Below are 16,487 nucleotides of genomic sequence, written 5' to 3'. Positions count from 1 at the left end.
GTCTAAAACTAAGCTGTTTGTACCAAGAAAATTTTGGACAAAATCAATGAAATGAGGCACATAAAGAAAGAGACGAGTTTGCCTGTACAGATCATTAGCGCTATATAAACAAAGTAGTTAAATTTATACAAAAATTGCCCTCCACCCTTAACCATGATTTTTCAACCCAATGATAAATTAACAAAACTAAATAATTGTGATCAAGGGAATATATTTAACGGAAAAGCATTTTAAGTTCCTCAATTCTCGCCGACCGGACTTCCTCATCGGTTAGGGCTCCGGCTATCATCCTTTGCTTCCTCGCTTGGACTTGTTGCATACGCTCTTCTACTGTATCCTATAACATTTTAGAATTTACATAAAAATCGAGGCAATAACTCAGTAGTAACTTGATAATATATACACATCACATATACAAAATTAAAATTACTTATAAATTTCAAGAGATATTTTATACATACGACCTGTATATATTAAATGAAATGCATAACAAAATAGAAGATTCAGATTGACATATCCATCTCATTTTCTTTCTTTCCTTTTTTTTGGCGTGTGCATTTGTGTGACCTACTATGCATAGGTCCAAAGCGCACAAGTTTCTTTCCAAGAATGCTATTTTGCACAAACTAATAAAATTTAAAGAAGAAAATCTAATCAGAATTAAGTATAGAGGACGTAGATACAATCAATCAATGTGCTGGACTTGAAAGTGTACAGTTCTTGATTCTTTTTTGGTCCACTAGGAGACTAGTCACTGTAGATGTTGAATCCAAGAAAGTAACATGTGAAGGGAAACTGTTACCTTGACGATGAATCTCCGGACACGAACAATCCGCTTTTGGCCAATCCGATGAATTCTCATGATGGCTTGCTCCTCTACTGCAGGATTCCACCATGGATCCTGCATGCATACAATGTATCAAATTTAGCCATCAAAACATGAGAAAAAGAAGGAAAAAAGTGGGGTGTAAATTTGACCGAGAAAATGAAGCTGTAGATACCATTAGAAAGACATTGGAAGCAGCAGTCAAGTTCAAGCCCACACCACCTGCTTTAAGTGACATCAATAGTATCTAAAAATGTGAAAAAGAAAATGTTATTTGTCATGGATGAGTGAATAGGAAGCATTGGTTCTGTTACACAGGAATTTGTAGTGTTTACCCTTTTGTGTTTAGTCTCAGCAAACTCATGCAAGACCTTCTCCCTTTGTTTCTGCGCCAACTTCCCATCAAACCTCAAGAATCCAAAATTTCTCCTCTTGAGTGGAATTTCTAAAAGATCCAAGAATGAAGTCCACTGGCTAAAAATGATGCTCTTTTCACCAGAACCCGAGTTGCGCATGTGTTCCAAGCAATCCAAGAGCTTGGATATCTTGGATGACTCCTTCCAGTTCTTTTCAACATCAATTCTAAACCTGCTTGCAGTGGGACATGTGATGAGTTCGGTTTTGCTGAGCACCTGCCGACAGATGGGACAGAGCCCAACAACTGTACTTCGCCAGCTTGATAGAAGGCACTCTCTGCACATCCTATGTGCGCATGGTGTCAAAACAGGGTCATCAGCAGACTCGAGGCAAATGGGGCATTCTGCATTTTCACCATTCCGAAGACCCTCCACGACTTCTTCAACATATGCTCGAGACGGGCCAGTCTGGCTCGTTGAATCAGGGTGGGATTGAAGGAACCTTCTTGCTAGCTTGTTCAGGTCTGCATATTCTTGTGTATCACCTCGGCTGCAGACAAGTCAGGGATGATTCTTATTAGGAGAGAGAGTAAGCAGGGCATTTTCATTCATTCAAGGAGAATGTTGACTTATGTTCTTACCTCATAACAAGGAATGGATGGTTGCAACATTGCCTCAGTCGTAGTAACAGCTCAAGAATATTTGCATAGTTATGGAGAACTTTGCCTTGAGCAACAAATTGGTCGAATTGAACCTGTTTGTTTCACAAAAAAATTTCAACATCATTCTCTATGCATAAGAATTGCTATGGATTGCCAAAGAGTTGCATACAATCTGATCACCCAAATAGTCCACTATACTCAGGATCGCATTCAGGATAGATAACCATAATCTGATATTTGCTCTGCATATTGCCAAGAATCACGAGTTTCCAGCAAGGAACTTACTTTTGATCTCTTAAAGAGAGCACCATAAAAGTCATGCTCGGCTTCTGATTGCTCACATTCGACAACTTGGATATCAGTCGGTGGGAGAACAAGAATGGGCCTGTGTACAGGCAAAGAGTATCAGTATGCTAGCAATCAGCAGCCTTTCTCAAAGTCGATAAAACAAAGAAAAGAAACTGTCAAGAAAATGTGATCTCACCTTCCTTCTTTATCCTTGGACTCCTTTGTTCTCCTCAGCATTAGTGGCCTCAGAATCGCCTTAACCAATTTCAGACCTCTCTTATCACCATTCTCATAAGGCCTCTGAATCAACTTGTTCCACCTAACAGTGTAAAAATTAAAGAAATGGAACAGTGCAGTAAATCCATCTTGGCCTTAAAACGCTGAATAATTTGCAGAAATTTTGGCATATTCACTATTTTTAAGGATTAGAAGTACATTCTGGTGTCAGCTAATTTATATAAAGAAAAATGCAAATTAAACTCCAGTAATATTGATTTCATACCATGCCCAGTTGCACCATGGTTCGACATGCAAGAAGCACAAGAGGCTGTACAGGTCTTCCAAATTATTCTGCATCAATAATGATAAATCCATAAATGTCATAGAAAATAAAAGGATGTAGTGTTAGCAAAAAGAAAATAGATCACCAGAGAATCATACAAAGCTACATGTAATACAATCAGAATTCATCAAAATGAAAATTAATAGTATCAAACAAATGTTAAAATGAGATTCGCTCATCTAATCAAAAGGCAATCATGAAGCATGTAAACAGTGAAATACATAAAGCTGTATAGAAAAGAGCATACCTGAAGAGGAGTGCCAGTAAGACACCAGCGGCAATATGAGGACAGTCCAAATGCAGCCTGAGCACCTTGAGTCTTTGATGATTTAATTGTGTGGGCTTCGTCTAACACCACACGATACCATTCAACTTGGTGGAATATGCTGTTAATGGAATCCTGTATCACATGCATCAATCAAAATCACTCATCAAAGGATGGAAATAAGCGTCAAAAGCAGTATTGAGTGACATAAGTTTGTTATAAAGCCTTAATAGATAATAAAGTCTGCTTTCGTAAAAGTTTGTTCTTGGCCCTTTTTTTTACCCTGTTCATTGGCCTCTTTCAGAATGCTTACATTTTTATATGCTGAGGTCAGCACACCATATGTGGTCAAGACCACATCAGGTTCTGCTATCACCTTAGGGTCGTTGGCTCTTTCCCCACCATAATGAACAAAAACAGAAATGCTGTCTGGCTTTGAATGGGTTTCAAGCTCATCCTGGGGAACAATAAAGAGGGACATCAAAATTGCTTTAGGGGCTTATATGATACAACACCCATCCAAAGGAACTCTCTTTAGGGCTCGTTTTGATGGTTCACCTTCCATTGGCCGAGTAAAGCCATTGGACAAACAATGAGGGTGCCACCATTTGCTTTCTTTGAAGCTTCAGTGGTCTGGCTAATCTTAATATGTTCAATCTTGGTTTCCCCTTCAGTGATTACTTGTTGATCTACTCGGGTACCACGACCTCTTCTTGCCAGTATCAAAGCAATTGTCATCACGGTTTTCCCAAGACCCATTGCATCTGCCAGAATCTGCATATACCCTCATCCAGTTAGAAAATAAGAGATAGAATCCTCTCATGTGCAAGAAATTAATTGGAAAACTAAGATTAGCAGAAAATGATGGATAATAAACGACCAGTCCAGAAATAGACCGCACACATCTTTATTGAGTATATAGGCAACAAGTTTGGAACTACTGCACTCTTTGATTTTTCAAGAATGAAAATGCCAAACTTACCCCTCCTCTTGCCATCTGTGTGGCAGAAGGAAATTGTGTGGTTGCTTCCCCAGAAAACATATTCACGTAAATTGCTGGAGCTCTCCTGTCAAGAAGAAAGATCAATCTACATGGAAATAGACGTGGTTCTAATCTAACTTGAAAGAAAATGTGTTTAACTCTAAATTGGAATAGGCTAATTCTGCTTTATGTCACTTAGTGCTTTAAAGAGAAGTGGTGAAGTTCATACTCATCGCACACACGATAAGCTGCCCAGCATGGATGAAGAGTCTTCTCTGTTTCTTCTGCACTTGCACCTGTCTCCAATTCAGACATCCAGTAAAGTGCCTGCTTCTGGTATGGCCTTAAATCACAAGTAAGAGTTTCTGGAGGCTCCATTTCCTATGGTGTTCAGGAAACATGAGGAGAGATGAATGCAAGATTAAATAGTATGAAATCCAAAAGGCATGGGACTAGTTATTTATTATACCTCTAAGTTATACATATCTACAGCACCAACAAGCTTATTCAAGGATGTTTCAGTAATAGCTTGCTCATCTTTGTTCTGATCTTGAAGTTGACAACCCTTTCTCTTCTTCACCAAGGGCAAAACTGCTGCAGTGTCATCTGAATCATCCTGAAGAATTTATACAAAATCAACAAAATTGCTTTGCTTTGAGATGCTGTACGACTATAACATTTCATTTCCACATAGCCTATAAAGTAGTGCCACATCTGAATTAGCCAGGATTTGGCAATCAATTCTGAAGAACAACATGATGCAGATTAATTACAGGTTATAAAATCCATAAAGCACTTTTAGAGAACCTTTTGATATAGTCAAAAGGCAGACAAGACAAGCCCAATGCAGTATATATACCATCTGCTGCTAAAAGAGAAAAGGTCCAAGAAATAGAATAATAACTTAGTATACATACATCTAATTTTAGTGAGCGCTTCCGAGAATCAAGGTCATCTGGTGTGAATTCTGCCTGTTGAAAATGGGCACACAATAATGATAAATTCCAAAACAGGGAGAGGAAATTGGTCGATACTGATACTTTTGAGTCATTAACTATTTAGAGGCAGCTGGTACCTTTTGAGATGGCTTGACTTTCAGCAGTTTAAACAATGTTAAGAGAGGATATGTGGTGGCATCAATATTTGTAGGCTCCAACTTCCAAGATGATTTATCTCCTTCCAGAAAGACAGAATGATGAATGTAGAAGCTGCAAGGCCAAATCACAAGACCAGATGTAAACATTACTGAATATCTAGTTAGACTTTGGTGGTCAAGTAGACCTGAGATAGGCACTAATGAGAAAGGTAAGAAGCCACATGCATGCATGAAGGACCAGTGCTAAAGTAATTTCCAGAAACTTTTACCTGACATATAACATAATCTCTTGCATAAGATGAAGATCAACTGGAGCAGCTATACAACGACCAAGAACTTTCACCTTTGATGAATTTACAAGTGGAACAAGGCATTTTGCCCATTCCATCGGTAAACGGCCAATCTGACAATACAAGCTCAAAGAAGAATGTCAGAGCTCTATTAGATAAAACCTCAAACATCATACACTAGATTAGATAAACTAAGCACTGACATGTAAAAAATCCAAATCAACCAGCAGGCTAGCCCCAGTTGATGAGCAAGATAATATTGAATCAAATCACCAGGTAACTTATCTGAACAGGAATTAAAAGCCCTTCAAATTCCTTAGCAAAGACCACATAGTCATATAGCATGCAAAGATTTTGTCAAAAATAATAATAATAATAATAATAAAAGAAAGAACAAAAACTAGTGGTAGTATATAAGAAATTATGTAAAACAATGTCACAAAGAAAGTTTATGAAGGCATAAAAGCCATGAATTAATTTCATCACATAGAGTGATACCTCTATCAAGAGTTCAAACTTCAAATAATAACTGAAACTTAAAGTCAAATGATCAGACATAATGTTCAGAGAGTACCTCTCCGAATCTTTTTGTTGAGAAACGAACAATAGCAGAGGCAGCATTAGAAGCCTTTGCACTCATAAAATGAGAACTACTCTTACTCCTCACATCAGCATTTGGAAAAGCAAAATGTACGATCTCATTGTTCTCCAATTTTCTCCCTTTTGTGGTTGAGAGCCCTGTAATCACCGTCCTCCCCACCAACAACCAATCAGGCTCCTCCGGAAAATCCCCGTCCTCAATCACCAGAGAACTTAAACTCATTTCTTCTACCCTCGCCCTTTTAGGCTTAGTGTTAATATGCCCAGATTGGATCCTTCTATACTCATCATCAGATAATTTTCTTGCACTCAATGGCTGTACACTGATCACCTCCTTCGCTTCTTCCTTTACTAGAATCAAAGTTTTACTCTCTGTATCTACATTAGGCTCCTCTTTAACTCTAACCTCAGCATTGGCACCACCAGTTATACCCTGTTTTTCCTCTTGTTTCTTTCCAGGATGATGCAAACTTAACCACTCCTCAAAACTCAGCCTACGACTTCCCACCGTTGCAGATGATTTTTCACCACTTAAAACCTGGTTTTCTTCTCCATAAACCTCACCTTTCACAAAACCCACATCACATTCTTCATTCACACGCGCACTCCCCTTCAACCCAACACCCGTTCCGCACTTCTTCATAACACCCTTCTCTCTTTCGCCTTCTGAACCATTTTCCACACTCAACGGCTCTTGCTTTACTGTACTCAACTCATCACACGGTTTCTTTTCGGACTCCTCAACGTCCTTCGATAAATTCATCTGGACAGTTGAGATCCTCACACCCACAGAAGTGAGAGTTTTCTGCGCAGTGAAATGGGGCGTTAGCGAAAGCGTTGAAGGTGAATGCACAATGAGATCGGTGGCTGCACGATGGTTGTTGCCGCATTGAGACAGAACGCTCCGGATGTCGGTTTCTGAGGTTCCAGAACCAACGATCGCTTTCACCTCACTTTCTTTTTCCTCCGCTGATTCCGCTTCCATGGCTTCTCTCCAACCGAAAAAAAACTAGAGAAGAAAGAAGTAAAAAGCGTAAAATTCTGATAGAGTAGAATAGGAAAAGGTGAGCAGCAACCCAGAGAAATTCTGGAAATGGAAGAATGAGAGGGAAGGAGAGAGGTGGGGGGATTAGAGTGGGGATGTCGATGAACATTGGCGCCAAGGATTTTGAGATGGTAAATTTTCGCAGTTAACTCTTTTTCTTTTGGCGCGAAGGGACAGTAAAAAGTTTTGGTAATTTGGCGGGGAAATGATCATTTTACCGTATACAAATTAATTAACTTGTTGGAGTTGACGAGGTTTTGGAAATTGGATTGGGCCCAGTGTCCTTGTTGTACAAGGCCATCAAATTGGGCTGAGTTCTTCGTAGGCCCAACTCATGCTGGGTCTTTGAAGGGGGATATCTCTGATCCAACCCAAACCTAACTGGGCTTAATGATTTCATATTTGGATCCCTAGTCGCCAATGAAGCCTTACATCATACAAGAGATCCTAAATTTGCATTAATTTAATGAATGCCAGTGTATATATGTTTGAATATAATTTTGGGTTTATTGCATTTAGACTTCACTAAAAAAGATAAAATTATTTTTTTCTAAAAAAAACTTTAAATTACACTTACACATCATATGAAAATTAATCATTTACATCTAACCCTGCTTTTATTAGAATTTAGATGAAAATTGTTAACGGCAACAAAAAAATTACATAAATTTCTAATTTATCCATCATTTAACATTCCTATTTAATAATTTTGTACTTATAAGAAAAAAAAATAATAATATTAACCTCACTCTCTTTCTATATATGTATATCATATTTATTCTTTTAATAAGTACAAAAATATACATAAAAATATTAAATGAATTGACAAGATTAAAAATCCATGTGTATATATATATATATAATTTTTTTTGACGTCAATATTTTTATTTCAAATCCTAATAAAAGAGGGTCAAGTGCGGATACTTTTCAAATAGAGTATAAACATAATTTTTATAAAAGTTTTGGGTTAAAGTATAATTTTGAGGTGGGTAACCCTATAAGTTTTAATTTGAAATTATAATATATTCATTCACCTAAAATCCTGATACGGCGAATAATGTAATAAATCATATCTATGTAAAGCAAAAAAGATTGTTACATCGAACTCGAAGAAAAATTATTGTTAGCATGTACAAGACATAAAGGTCCAAAGGGTATTTTCATGAGCAAGGATGTAAGAGGGACAAGTTCAGAAACGTTAATCCAAATTGTGAAAGCCGCTGAAAGCTCCTTAAGAGGGTCAGGTATGTTGGTCAGTTCAACCTGCGAGGACAGTAGGAAAGACAAGCAGCAAAGTAAATTAACCACTTATTAAATGGGAAATATACAAATGCAACCATCTGCAGCAGCCGGCTCTGATTTCCGATATAACGTTGACACATCAATTTCATCATTCGATGTCTGAAGCGCCTATAGGATACCTCAAACACATCATGTCACCCAAATAGCGAAGTATGACAACGTTGTACCTAGTTATTTAGGTAACACATGGTTTGGGCTTGAAGAAAATACGAATCCTTGTACTTTCTACCACTACCGATGTGAATCCCGTTCCTGATCCAGTCCTCACGATGTATCCATGCATCACGTGTAAAATCGAGGATACCAAGTATCTGCACCAAACATTTTGTGGAAATTGAATAGTGTTCTATTCTCTACAGGTCAGATGATTATATATAGTATAGAACAGTTTGTACACGCTCAATGCCACAAAACCAACCAAAGTCAGTTCATAGAAGATACTTACAGCTCCACCTTTCCATGAAACAGAGGCGGGATTTGTTCTAGATTGCAAAACCTGTCAATGTTACATATATCAAATTACGACGGTGTAGAACTGCCATTAGAGAGCAAAGGGAAGTGCAACATCAAAGGATAATAACCAGAGTGGAGGAAAAATTATTAAAACGAAATTCAGCAAAAGGACTATATTGCATCTCCTCTTCGGCTGATTTACACACAAATTCTCAAGACACTTTGCATGTTCAAGGGAACCAGCGAAATACATTGACTATTAACAAAAAAACATCATCCAGCAAAATTACAGAGAAAGTATAGGATTAACCATAAACTAATTTTGGATAAGCAAGCAAAGAACAATATAGCATTGAGAAAAATAATGTGATTGAAGATAGAAGCCTTTCAGTTTATCTTGGCTTTCAAGAGGAAATTTTTGAGTTCCTTTGGGGCACCATATATCATGTATCATTGACTTGGAAGAGAACATATATGAAATACATGATAAGCATATAGCATCAAAGATATATCTTTTAAGGATAAATCAACCATCAGGATGGAAATTATCGAGGGCCATCCTGAATTGAGTTGATAATGTCTTTGCTGACACAAAGAACTTCGGCTGATACCTTAAGCAAGCAAAAACAATCTCGTTTGACATAAATAGAGAAGTCACTGTAAGATAATATGAAGCATAAAAATCTGACCTCAACTGTATCAATGGCTTCATGAGAAGGAATTGCATGCAATACTCTGCAAGAGGAAACATGGGTAAGGTCATGTAATTAACACGATATATATGACAATATCCCTTATGCTGCTTAAACAAGCACTTATTTTAGCTTTGGAAAGATGAGTGGGGAAATGACGGTGCAGGGAAAACTGAAAGCGTATGGATGATGGCTGCAACATTTTTCTTCCATGTGCATTCCTACAACTAATGCATTTCAAGTGAAACTACCATTTTCAAACTAGAATATAGCAAACCTCTCTTCAACTGCAGAAATGAGACCCTCGGTTAAAGCCACTCCACCTATCTGAAAAACTGAACCGTGTCATACATTCCAACTTAATCATAACTCTGAAAAGCTTACGTGGATGGTAGAACTCACCAGCTGCATGCTACAGAACAACTTTCTTTGCAGGTCTATACGACCTGACATTTTTAAAGTCAAAGAAAGTCAGCAGAAGAAAACCTGTGTACTCTTGGCAGAAATGAAAGTAAAATATACCTGTTGAAAGAATACTTTTTGTAATAGCATCAGCAAGACCAATACTATCCTGTTTTTTTGGCTTAGCTTGAAATATAGGGTAGTTTTCCCACATGGGGAAAAATCCACTAGTACCAGGATAGTAACCATCAGACATGTCGGATCTTCTGGGAAAATCCCAAGTTTCTTCCAGCATATCCTCATTATCACTGAACCTGGGAATGCACACTGGATCTATCAAGAGATGGACAAGGGAATTAGGAAATCGATCCCATAAAATAAAACCGGTAACTTATAACTCACCATGTCCGTGGTGGTGGAGGGTAAACATCTGGAACCAAAAGCATTGGGTAGAACAAACCCATAGGAGGAACCTGTTTCCACATTAAGGAATTTGATAGATAAAAAGAAAAAACTCAATATGCTCAAAGGCATAAACAAAATTTCCAATTAAAGCAAGATTTTCTTTACATTTAATGTCATTGCAACAGCAAGTTTGAGTCACGTACATTAAGTGCAGTCAGTCTTGTCTTGTGAGATCCAGGTGGCACACTGTCTTCATATGAATGAACTACAGCAACAGCTTCAACTTCTCCTTCCTGAATATAGAGTAGAAAATTAAAACACATCTTTCACTGAACTATTAGAGAAACTCCAATGCTTCAAACCCCGAACTCATAGTTAGAGAAGGCCTCAACTATTTCTGTGGAGGGCATCCATGTTCAACCTCTTTCAGGTTATTTAAGTTCCCAGATGCAGCCTCAATGACAGAGGATAGTCGTCTATCCATGTCTATTAATGTCAAACAAACACCTTTAGATCAACGACTTAACAGTTTAAATATGTGCCTACAAATTTATATTTCTTAGATATCAACTAGATACCTTTCTTTCAAAAAATTATAGGATCTTAGAAATTGATATAGAGAAGATAATTCAATCCATTAAAACTTCTCAAAATCAAAACTGTTCAATGACATATGTTGAAGCAAAAGGATCATTCACACCATCAAATTCAGCAAAAGATATCTGTAGAAATTAAGAGTGCCTTTCCAAAAGTTTACGGAAACCAGAAAATACAAATCCATGTAGCATAACAAAATGTGTTTGAAATATGTGCTTATCAATATCATATAAATGATATTTGCAAGTAGAAGTGTGGTTGACTCACTCTGATCTGGCAATGAGATTCTTTAAGTCTATTCAGCATCAACAAGTCTATGGGCTTTGTCAGAGCATCCGTACGAATTGGTGGCCATGTCTGGTGATGCCGCTGAGTCCAGAGGAGACATCTTGATATATCCTGAAATAGCACAATTATTTGTTTCTTATGGATAGAGCATTGCACTATGATATGATTTACTCGAAACCATGAAGCTAAGCAAGGAGTAAACCCAAGAGCTCAGATCAAATTAGTAGGCTACAGGTATATCTCATGTAATTGTTCATCTGAACATCGAATTACCAAGAACTTTTGAGATTGACCAACAGAGACCAAGGAAAAGATTGTGGAAAAAAGGAACCAAGTAAGCTACATCCTCATGAAAGTAAGTTTTTCCTCTATTTGGAGAGAAAAATCATGCACATCAATAAAACAACAAAATCACTTATGGATCACGCACAGAAATATGTTCAAGCTTTTTGTATTTACAGTACTCTAGTGGAATAAACTAATCAAGTTGAAATTCGGGAGCCTTATCCTCACCTCTCCACCATATCGTAGAGTAATCTGAGTAGTAGGGAGAGCCACTCCATCCTAAACATCGACAGAAGATAATCAGGACCAAGTATGGAGTATCTGTTGTATCAGGTAATTTTGTCCAAGACAAGCATGCGTGATTGTCTTTGCATTTGGCATGTGCCAGAAGCAAACCTGTATATCAGAAACTATACACAAACCTTACAGGCAAAGAGGAAAAGAGAAGCACAAAGCTTATTCTCTGTCCTCGAAGCGTTATCAAAAGTAATGGAGGTGACAAAAGACTAACAGCATAATCCAACAGGAAGAATAATAACATGATGAAGGAGAAAAAGGAGGGACCAACTTGAAGTTACAACGATTGCCCCAAAAAACGAGAAGGGAAAAGACATGCACTTTTACACTGCTGGTCATGAAAAGGTAACTCTCTGCCCAATCCTTTATGAGGTGAAGGTGGAAATAAATCAACAATCCTTGCATAGTGATGATAGTCTGAGTTCGACAATGATGATGGCGATATGATATAGTGATGACAGCCGAGTTTGAACTTTGATGATGGCGATGACAGAAAATATGGTGACTAAGATGTCGAGCAAATTCAATAACTTGATTTTCTCGATTGATTTTTTAGGAGCATGGAACTGCGAATATAACATATACGGTAAATTACATTGAAACCCCCTCAGGATAGGTATAATTACACAAACATCCCTGGCTCGTTGTAAGATTACAAGTACATCCCCTAAGGGGGTGATTGTGTAAACTTTCGCCTTTGAATAGGGGGGTGTACTTGTAATTTTGTAAATGGCATGAGGTGTTTTTGTAATTACATCTAACCTTAAAACATGTTAACGTAATTTACCCTTATATATATAAAACATATAAATGAATACATATACTGATACATATATACAAACACAGTAATGCAATTAGCCTCAAGTACTCTAGCATCTATATGAGGATCAAAGTTCTCAGAATAGATAGAGAAGAACTGCACAACTGATGTAATAAGAAGATACCTCGATGCAGATAACTGATGTCACTTGAGCACCGATATTCACAACACATGCCGTCGATAAGCCATTGCCAAAAACAGCAGCAAGCCCTTCCTGCATTATATGTCAAAGAAATAGCTAGATGAATGTAAGGTAGAATATTAACTAAGGAAGGAAAGGGAAGAAAAAGCAAAGTAACTCAGCAGAATGACCATAAAGAGCTTGTGTGATATGTACTATGCATGAAAAAGATATGAAGAATCCAAGTCAAGAGTCAATCCTGAACATTTTCAAGTGTCCCTGACAAGATCTAGCAGCTTATTGCTGAAATCAGTTAAGTGCAGCAAAATTGTAAAATATTATAGAGGAGTGATGGAAGATTTGATGGAACGTATTACCTGATGGACTACTGCTGTGCTGAAACACAAGTCTCGAAGTACAATTGATAGGAGTTCCTTTATTTCTGCGAAGAAAAGAACAATATGCAGAAAACATGTCAAGTTCACATTAAAACTGGATAAGAGGTTAGAGATCAGCAACTACATGAAAAATGGACTACAATATTGAATATTAATAGCAAGGTCAACCATAGTACCCCCTGCTTTTACTTCAACGTCTTTATTCAGATTTGATATACAAAATGTTGTTTCTACACCGTCAGTATATCCATAATCATTTGAAAATGTAAAAAGATAATGATATGATGATTATAACATGACTATGGAGTTACTTATTGAAAATTGATACATAGTTAATTCTTTCCAGACACCCTTTCACCCCATAGCTATATTCCATTCCTTGAAAAATGGATCTTCTTCTTATAACTTATCTCCCCACCATAAGATAAATGAAGGAAGATCTTAAGAAACACCTTGCAGTAAAATCAGCCTGGTATTTATGATGTAAATCATAATAGACAGAAGTTGCCCACTTCTTAGCCTAATCAAGAGTGTGCCAACTTGGGCCAAAATAAGCCATAACTAAAGAGGAGGGTGAATTATGTCTGTGTATCCACATAAGCATGTGAGGACGTCCCATGCTAACCAATCCACCTAAGGCCTCGCATCATATGATTTGCAAAATTTAGGACAAATAAAACAACAAACATAGAGTGATTTGGCCAATGGTGATCAACTTGAGTAAACATGAGAGCAATATATTACAATTACCGCGGTTATCAAAAGTCTCCGGAACAACAAGAATGGCAGAATACATATGCCTTTCACTATGAGGGATGTGTAGTTTTTCAACCAAAATCCAATCCCAGATAGCATGCATGTCTTCAATTACCTGAAAAGCAAATAAATTGCATTGGGGATGCTCAGAGCTTAATACCAAATTATAAAGCAACTATCATAAATTGTTGTAATGATTTAAAACAGTTACAGCTAATCTTTAGCAGGGATTTGGCAACTCATTTCAAGAACAAATGCATGAATGAGTTGAAATTGTTCAAAATTGCAGGATAAATGTAAGTGAGCCTGGTGATCTGGAAGCCTTCCAGGAAAGTAGACAAGCTAATCATTCCTCAATAAATCAATCACTTGGAGAAATGACATTTTTAATAAGAAGTTCAGACGCACAGAGTAGCAAAAGGATCTTAGTATCATCCAAAAGCAGGGGAGGGAATTGGTAAACAGCACCTGCTGCATAGGATAATGCAGAGAAATGTTGAGGTGCCCTCTGCGAATAGGCCGACGCAAGCAATATGGTTGAATCGGTGATATTCTGAGAGCTTCCTCACCACAAATATACTCCTTGTATTTAGGTCCAGTTGAATCGGGATCCTCTTCCTCATTGACATTACCTTCCTTCTGGACTAAAGACTCTCCAGAGCTCAGTGAACTTCCTGTAACAACACTGTTATTGACACCACAAAAAATAACAAACAAATTTACAAATCAAAGAAGTTGATATCTGGGATAAGTATCAAATTGCACCCCTTATTATTCCTGAGCAATGCCAAAGGCGATCAAAGTGTTCCCAAACAAGCAGATCATATTTAGTGCACAACTTCCTCAGAGAAACAAACATATTAATTGGAGTTCTAGTGTCACAACTATTTCTGAGCAAAAACAGTAAGAAAGAATTATCGAACAACAAAAATGTACTGGCTTAACTATTGCATCCTAGGACAAGTATTAAGTTTATTTTAGCAAAGAAGATAAGTAGAACAAAGAATTAGATAACAGTTTTCTAAAACATTGGACGAATTATGTTTCTTTTTAAGCAATGAAGATTACAGAAAAAAGAATGACACTGTCATGTCAAATGTGAAAATAATAATGGAAACTGAGAAAAATTTTACCCTCAGAGAGCAACAACTGATTATTGCTTTAATTTCCTTGAGATGTGTAGAAACAAATTGAAACATATTTAAAATCTTCAATAAAACCTAGGAAGATGAAGTAAATAACCAAAAACAACTAGTGAAAGTACCCTATGCTCATACTAACACTACGCGTGCCGCTATACTGAAGAACTTCACAGCCTATATAATCAGATATATTTGTTACTAGTATTTGCCATGACTAGAAGTTTTAACTACTAGGAGTCATATATCTTGTTATGCAAGTGAAACAACCTTAAAATCCTACAAACCTTCAGCTGAGGATGAGGATGTGCGTTTCTCAAACACATCAGTCCATGGAATAACTGTCTCTTTTTTGTTATTACTTTGAGGAGGCAATGAATCCACACGGCCCATCTACAAAAAGGGACCCCAATGATTACCAGGAACAACTATTTGAAGAATCTCAAAATATATGTTAAACTAAAGACAATATCCCAGTGCATTACAGTCATCTCCACTCATAATCCAAAACATTACCTTTTGTGGGTATTGACTGTTAGTCACCTCCTCATCTAAAAACCGAATTTTCAACAGCGATGCAATCTGATGATTGAACACATAAACAAAACAAACACTTAATGGTTACATGAACAATTTGAAAGCACCATAGACATACAGTCAATTCACTCTATGAATTCATGTAATCAAGTTTTTTAACTAACAATGTCATAAGCCCTTTCTCGCTCCATGTGCTGCGCTGTGGTAACCTGAGAATTAAGCAACTGCACAAACAAATTTTAGAAAAACTTAAAAAATAATGAGTTATACATAAAGAAAAGCAAAAGTTTACAAGTGAAAGTTGTGGGAAATCTGGAAAACGCAGTCACCTGGTCCTGAACATTCTTTTTGGGGACTTGAGATGTGCGTCTAGCAATGCAATGTGGGACACTAATCGGAGCATCCTGCTGTGCTAGTCCTATTCTCACATTCGCTGAACCTACAATAACCCACAAAAACAAAACCAAATACGGAAATTTAAAACAACTCCATAACTTTATTAGACTCGAAATTTCAAAATTAAGAACATGTAAATTATTTGAAGGTGTATTCCAGAAACCTGGGTTGATGACGACAAGGTTGGAGCCGCGTTCGGCTAGGAGTTGAGAGGGGACGACTGTTTTAAGGTAATCCTGAGTGCATCCAAGCATAACCCAGAAAACGAATCGTTAGATGATTTCTTTAGAGAATTTCTAGTGTGTGGAGTGAGTGTGATTTTTGCTCACCATGGCAGAGAGAGTTTGGAAGCATAGAGCAGCTGTGTTTACAGTGCAGCACCCGGCAGTTTTGTTGCTTCTAATATTTTTATTTTTATTTATTTATTTATTTATTTTGCTTCTAATATTTGACTCGTGCTCGTTGATCTATATCTCGTGTTCGTCCCTGCAGCGACTTTATTTCATTTTGTTTTATTTTTTGTGTTTATTAGAACGACGAAACGTCACTTGAATTTTAGAGAAATGAAACAGTACTTGGATGAAATTACACAGATGTTCGTGACGGCAAACTCCAATATATTTAGAA

The 16,487-nt window shown here is 37.2% G+C and overlaps 2 protein-coding genes across 3 annotated transcripts; both read right to left on the bottom strand.

Moving 5' to 3' along the window:
- Positions 1–31: 31 nt before the first annotated feature.
- Positions 32–7,097, bottom strand: LOC105171685 (Helicase protein with RING/U-box domain-containing protein). Its single transcript, XM_011092876.3, has 18 exons — positions 5,902–7,097; positions 5,307–5,440; positions 5,017–5,149; positions 4,859–4,912; positions 4,411–4,557; positions 4,171–4,322; positions 3,942–4,026; positions 3,518–3,733; positions 3,273–3,416; positions 2,942–3,094; positions 2,635–2,702; positions 2,329–2,451; positions 2,130–2,229; positions 1,824–1,936; positions 1,162–1,732; positions 1,002–1,073; positions 803–901; positions 32–337 (listed from the first exon to the last, which is right to left on the bottom strand). The coding sequence occupies exons 1-18, from the start codon at positions 6,910–6,912 to the stop codon at positions 215–217; spliced, it is 3,498 nt and encodes a 1,165-aa protein (XP_011091178.1). The 5' UTR covers positions 6,913–7,097; the 3' UTR covers positions 32–214.
- Positions 7,098–8,027: 930 nt separating this feature from the next.
- Positions 8,028–16,297, bottom strand: ARP9 (actin-related protein 9). 2 transcript variants are annotated; one of them, XM_088886160.1, is made up of 20 exons: positions 16,190–16,297; positions 16,024–16,096; positions 15,794–15,903; positions 15,629–15,688; positions 15,444–15,509; positions 15,215–15,320; positions 14,257–14,462; positions 13,783–13,903; positions 13,012–13,076; positions 12,638–12,727; positions 11,625–11,675; positions 11,091–11,222; positions 10,430–10,519; positions 10,224–10,294; positions 9,942–10,135; positions 9,822–9,865; positions 9,697–9,746; positions 9,417–9,462; positions 8,720–8,770; positions 8,028–8,585 (listed from the first exon to the last, which is right to left on the bottom strand). In XM_088886160.1, exons 1-20 carry the CDS (start codon positions 16,190–16,192, stop codon positions 8,442–8,444), a joined length of 1,773 nt encoding a protein of 590 aa, XP_088742286.1. In that variant the 5' UTR covers positions 16,193–16,297; the 3' UTR covers positions 8,028–8,441. The 2 variants fall into 2 exon arrangements, with proteins under 2 accessions (XP_088742286.1, XP_088742285.1); XM_088886159.1 differs by lacking the exon at positions 16,190–16,297 and having other exon boundaries at positions 8,028–8,235; positions 8,442–8,585; positions 16,024–16,183.
- Positions 16,298–16,487: the final 190 nt, after the last annotated feature.

Source organism: Sesamum indicum, linkage group LG10 (assembly GCF_026168435.1).
Source record: "Sesamum indicum cultivar Baizhima isolate 11 linkage group LG10, ASM2616843v1, whole genome shotgun sequence".
Classification (NCBI taxonomy): Eukaryota; Viridiplantae; Streptophyta; class Magnoliopsida; order Lamiales; family Pedaliaceae; genus Sesamum; species Sesamum indicum.
This window is presented reverse-complemented; position numbering and strand designations above follow the sequence as displayed.

Bases quoted from the DNA above. Each gene is read 5' to 3' on its own strand.
- ARP9 (XM_088886159.1), bottom strand. From the start codon at position 16,114: ATGCTTGGATGCACTCAGGATTACCTTAAAACAGTCGTCCCCTCTCAA. The intron at 11,676-12,637 runs GTATCTTCTTAT...GTCGATGTTTAG, and splicing joins CATCAGTTATCTGCATCGAG to GATGGAGTGGCTCTCCCTAC. The intron at 8,771-9,416 runs GTCAGATTTTTA...TAACATTGACAG, and splicing joins AAGCCATTGATACAGTTGAG to GTTTTGCAATCTAGAACAAA.
- LOC105171685 (XM_011092876.3), bottom strand. From the start codon at position 6,912: ATGGAAGCGGAATCAGCGGAGGAAAAAGAAAGTGAGGTGAAAGCGATC. The intron at 4,323-4,410 runs GTATAATAAATA...TGAACACCATAG, and splicing joins TAGATATGTATAACTTAGAG to GAAATGGAGCCTCCAGAAAC. The intron at 3,734-3,941 runs GTAAGTTTGGCA...GGGTATATGCAG, and splicing joins CACAGATGGCAAGAGGAGGG to ATTCTGGCAGATGCAATGGG.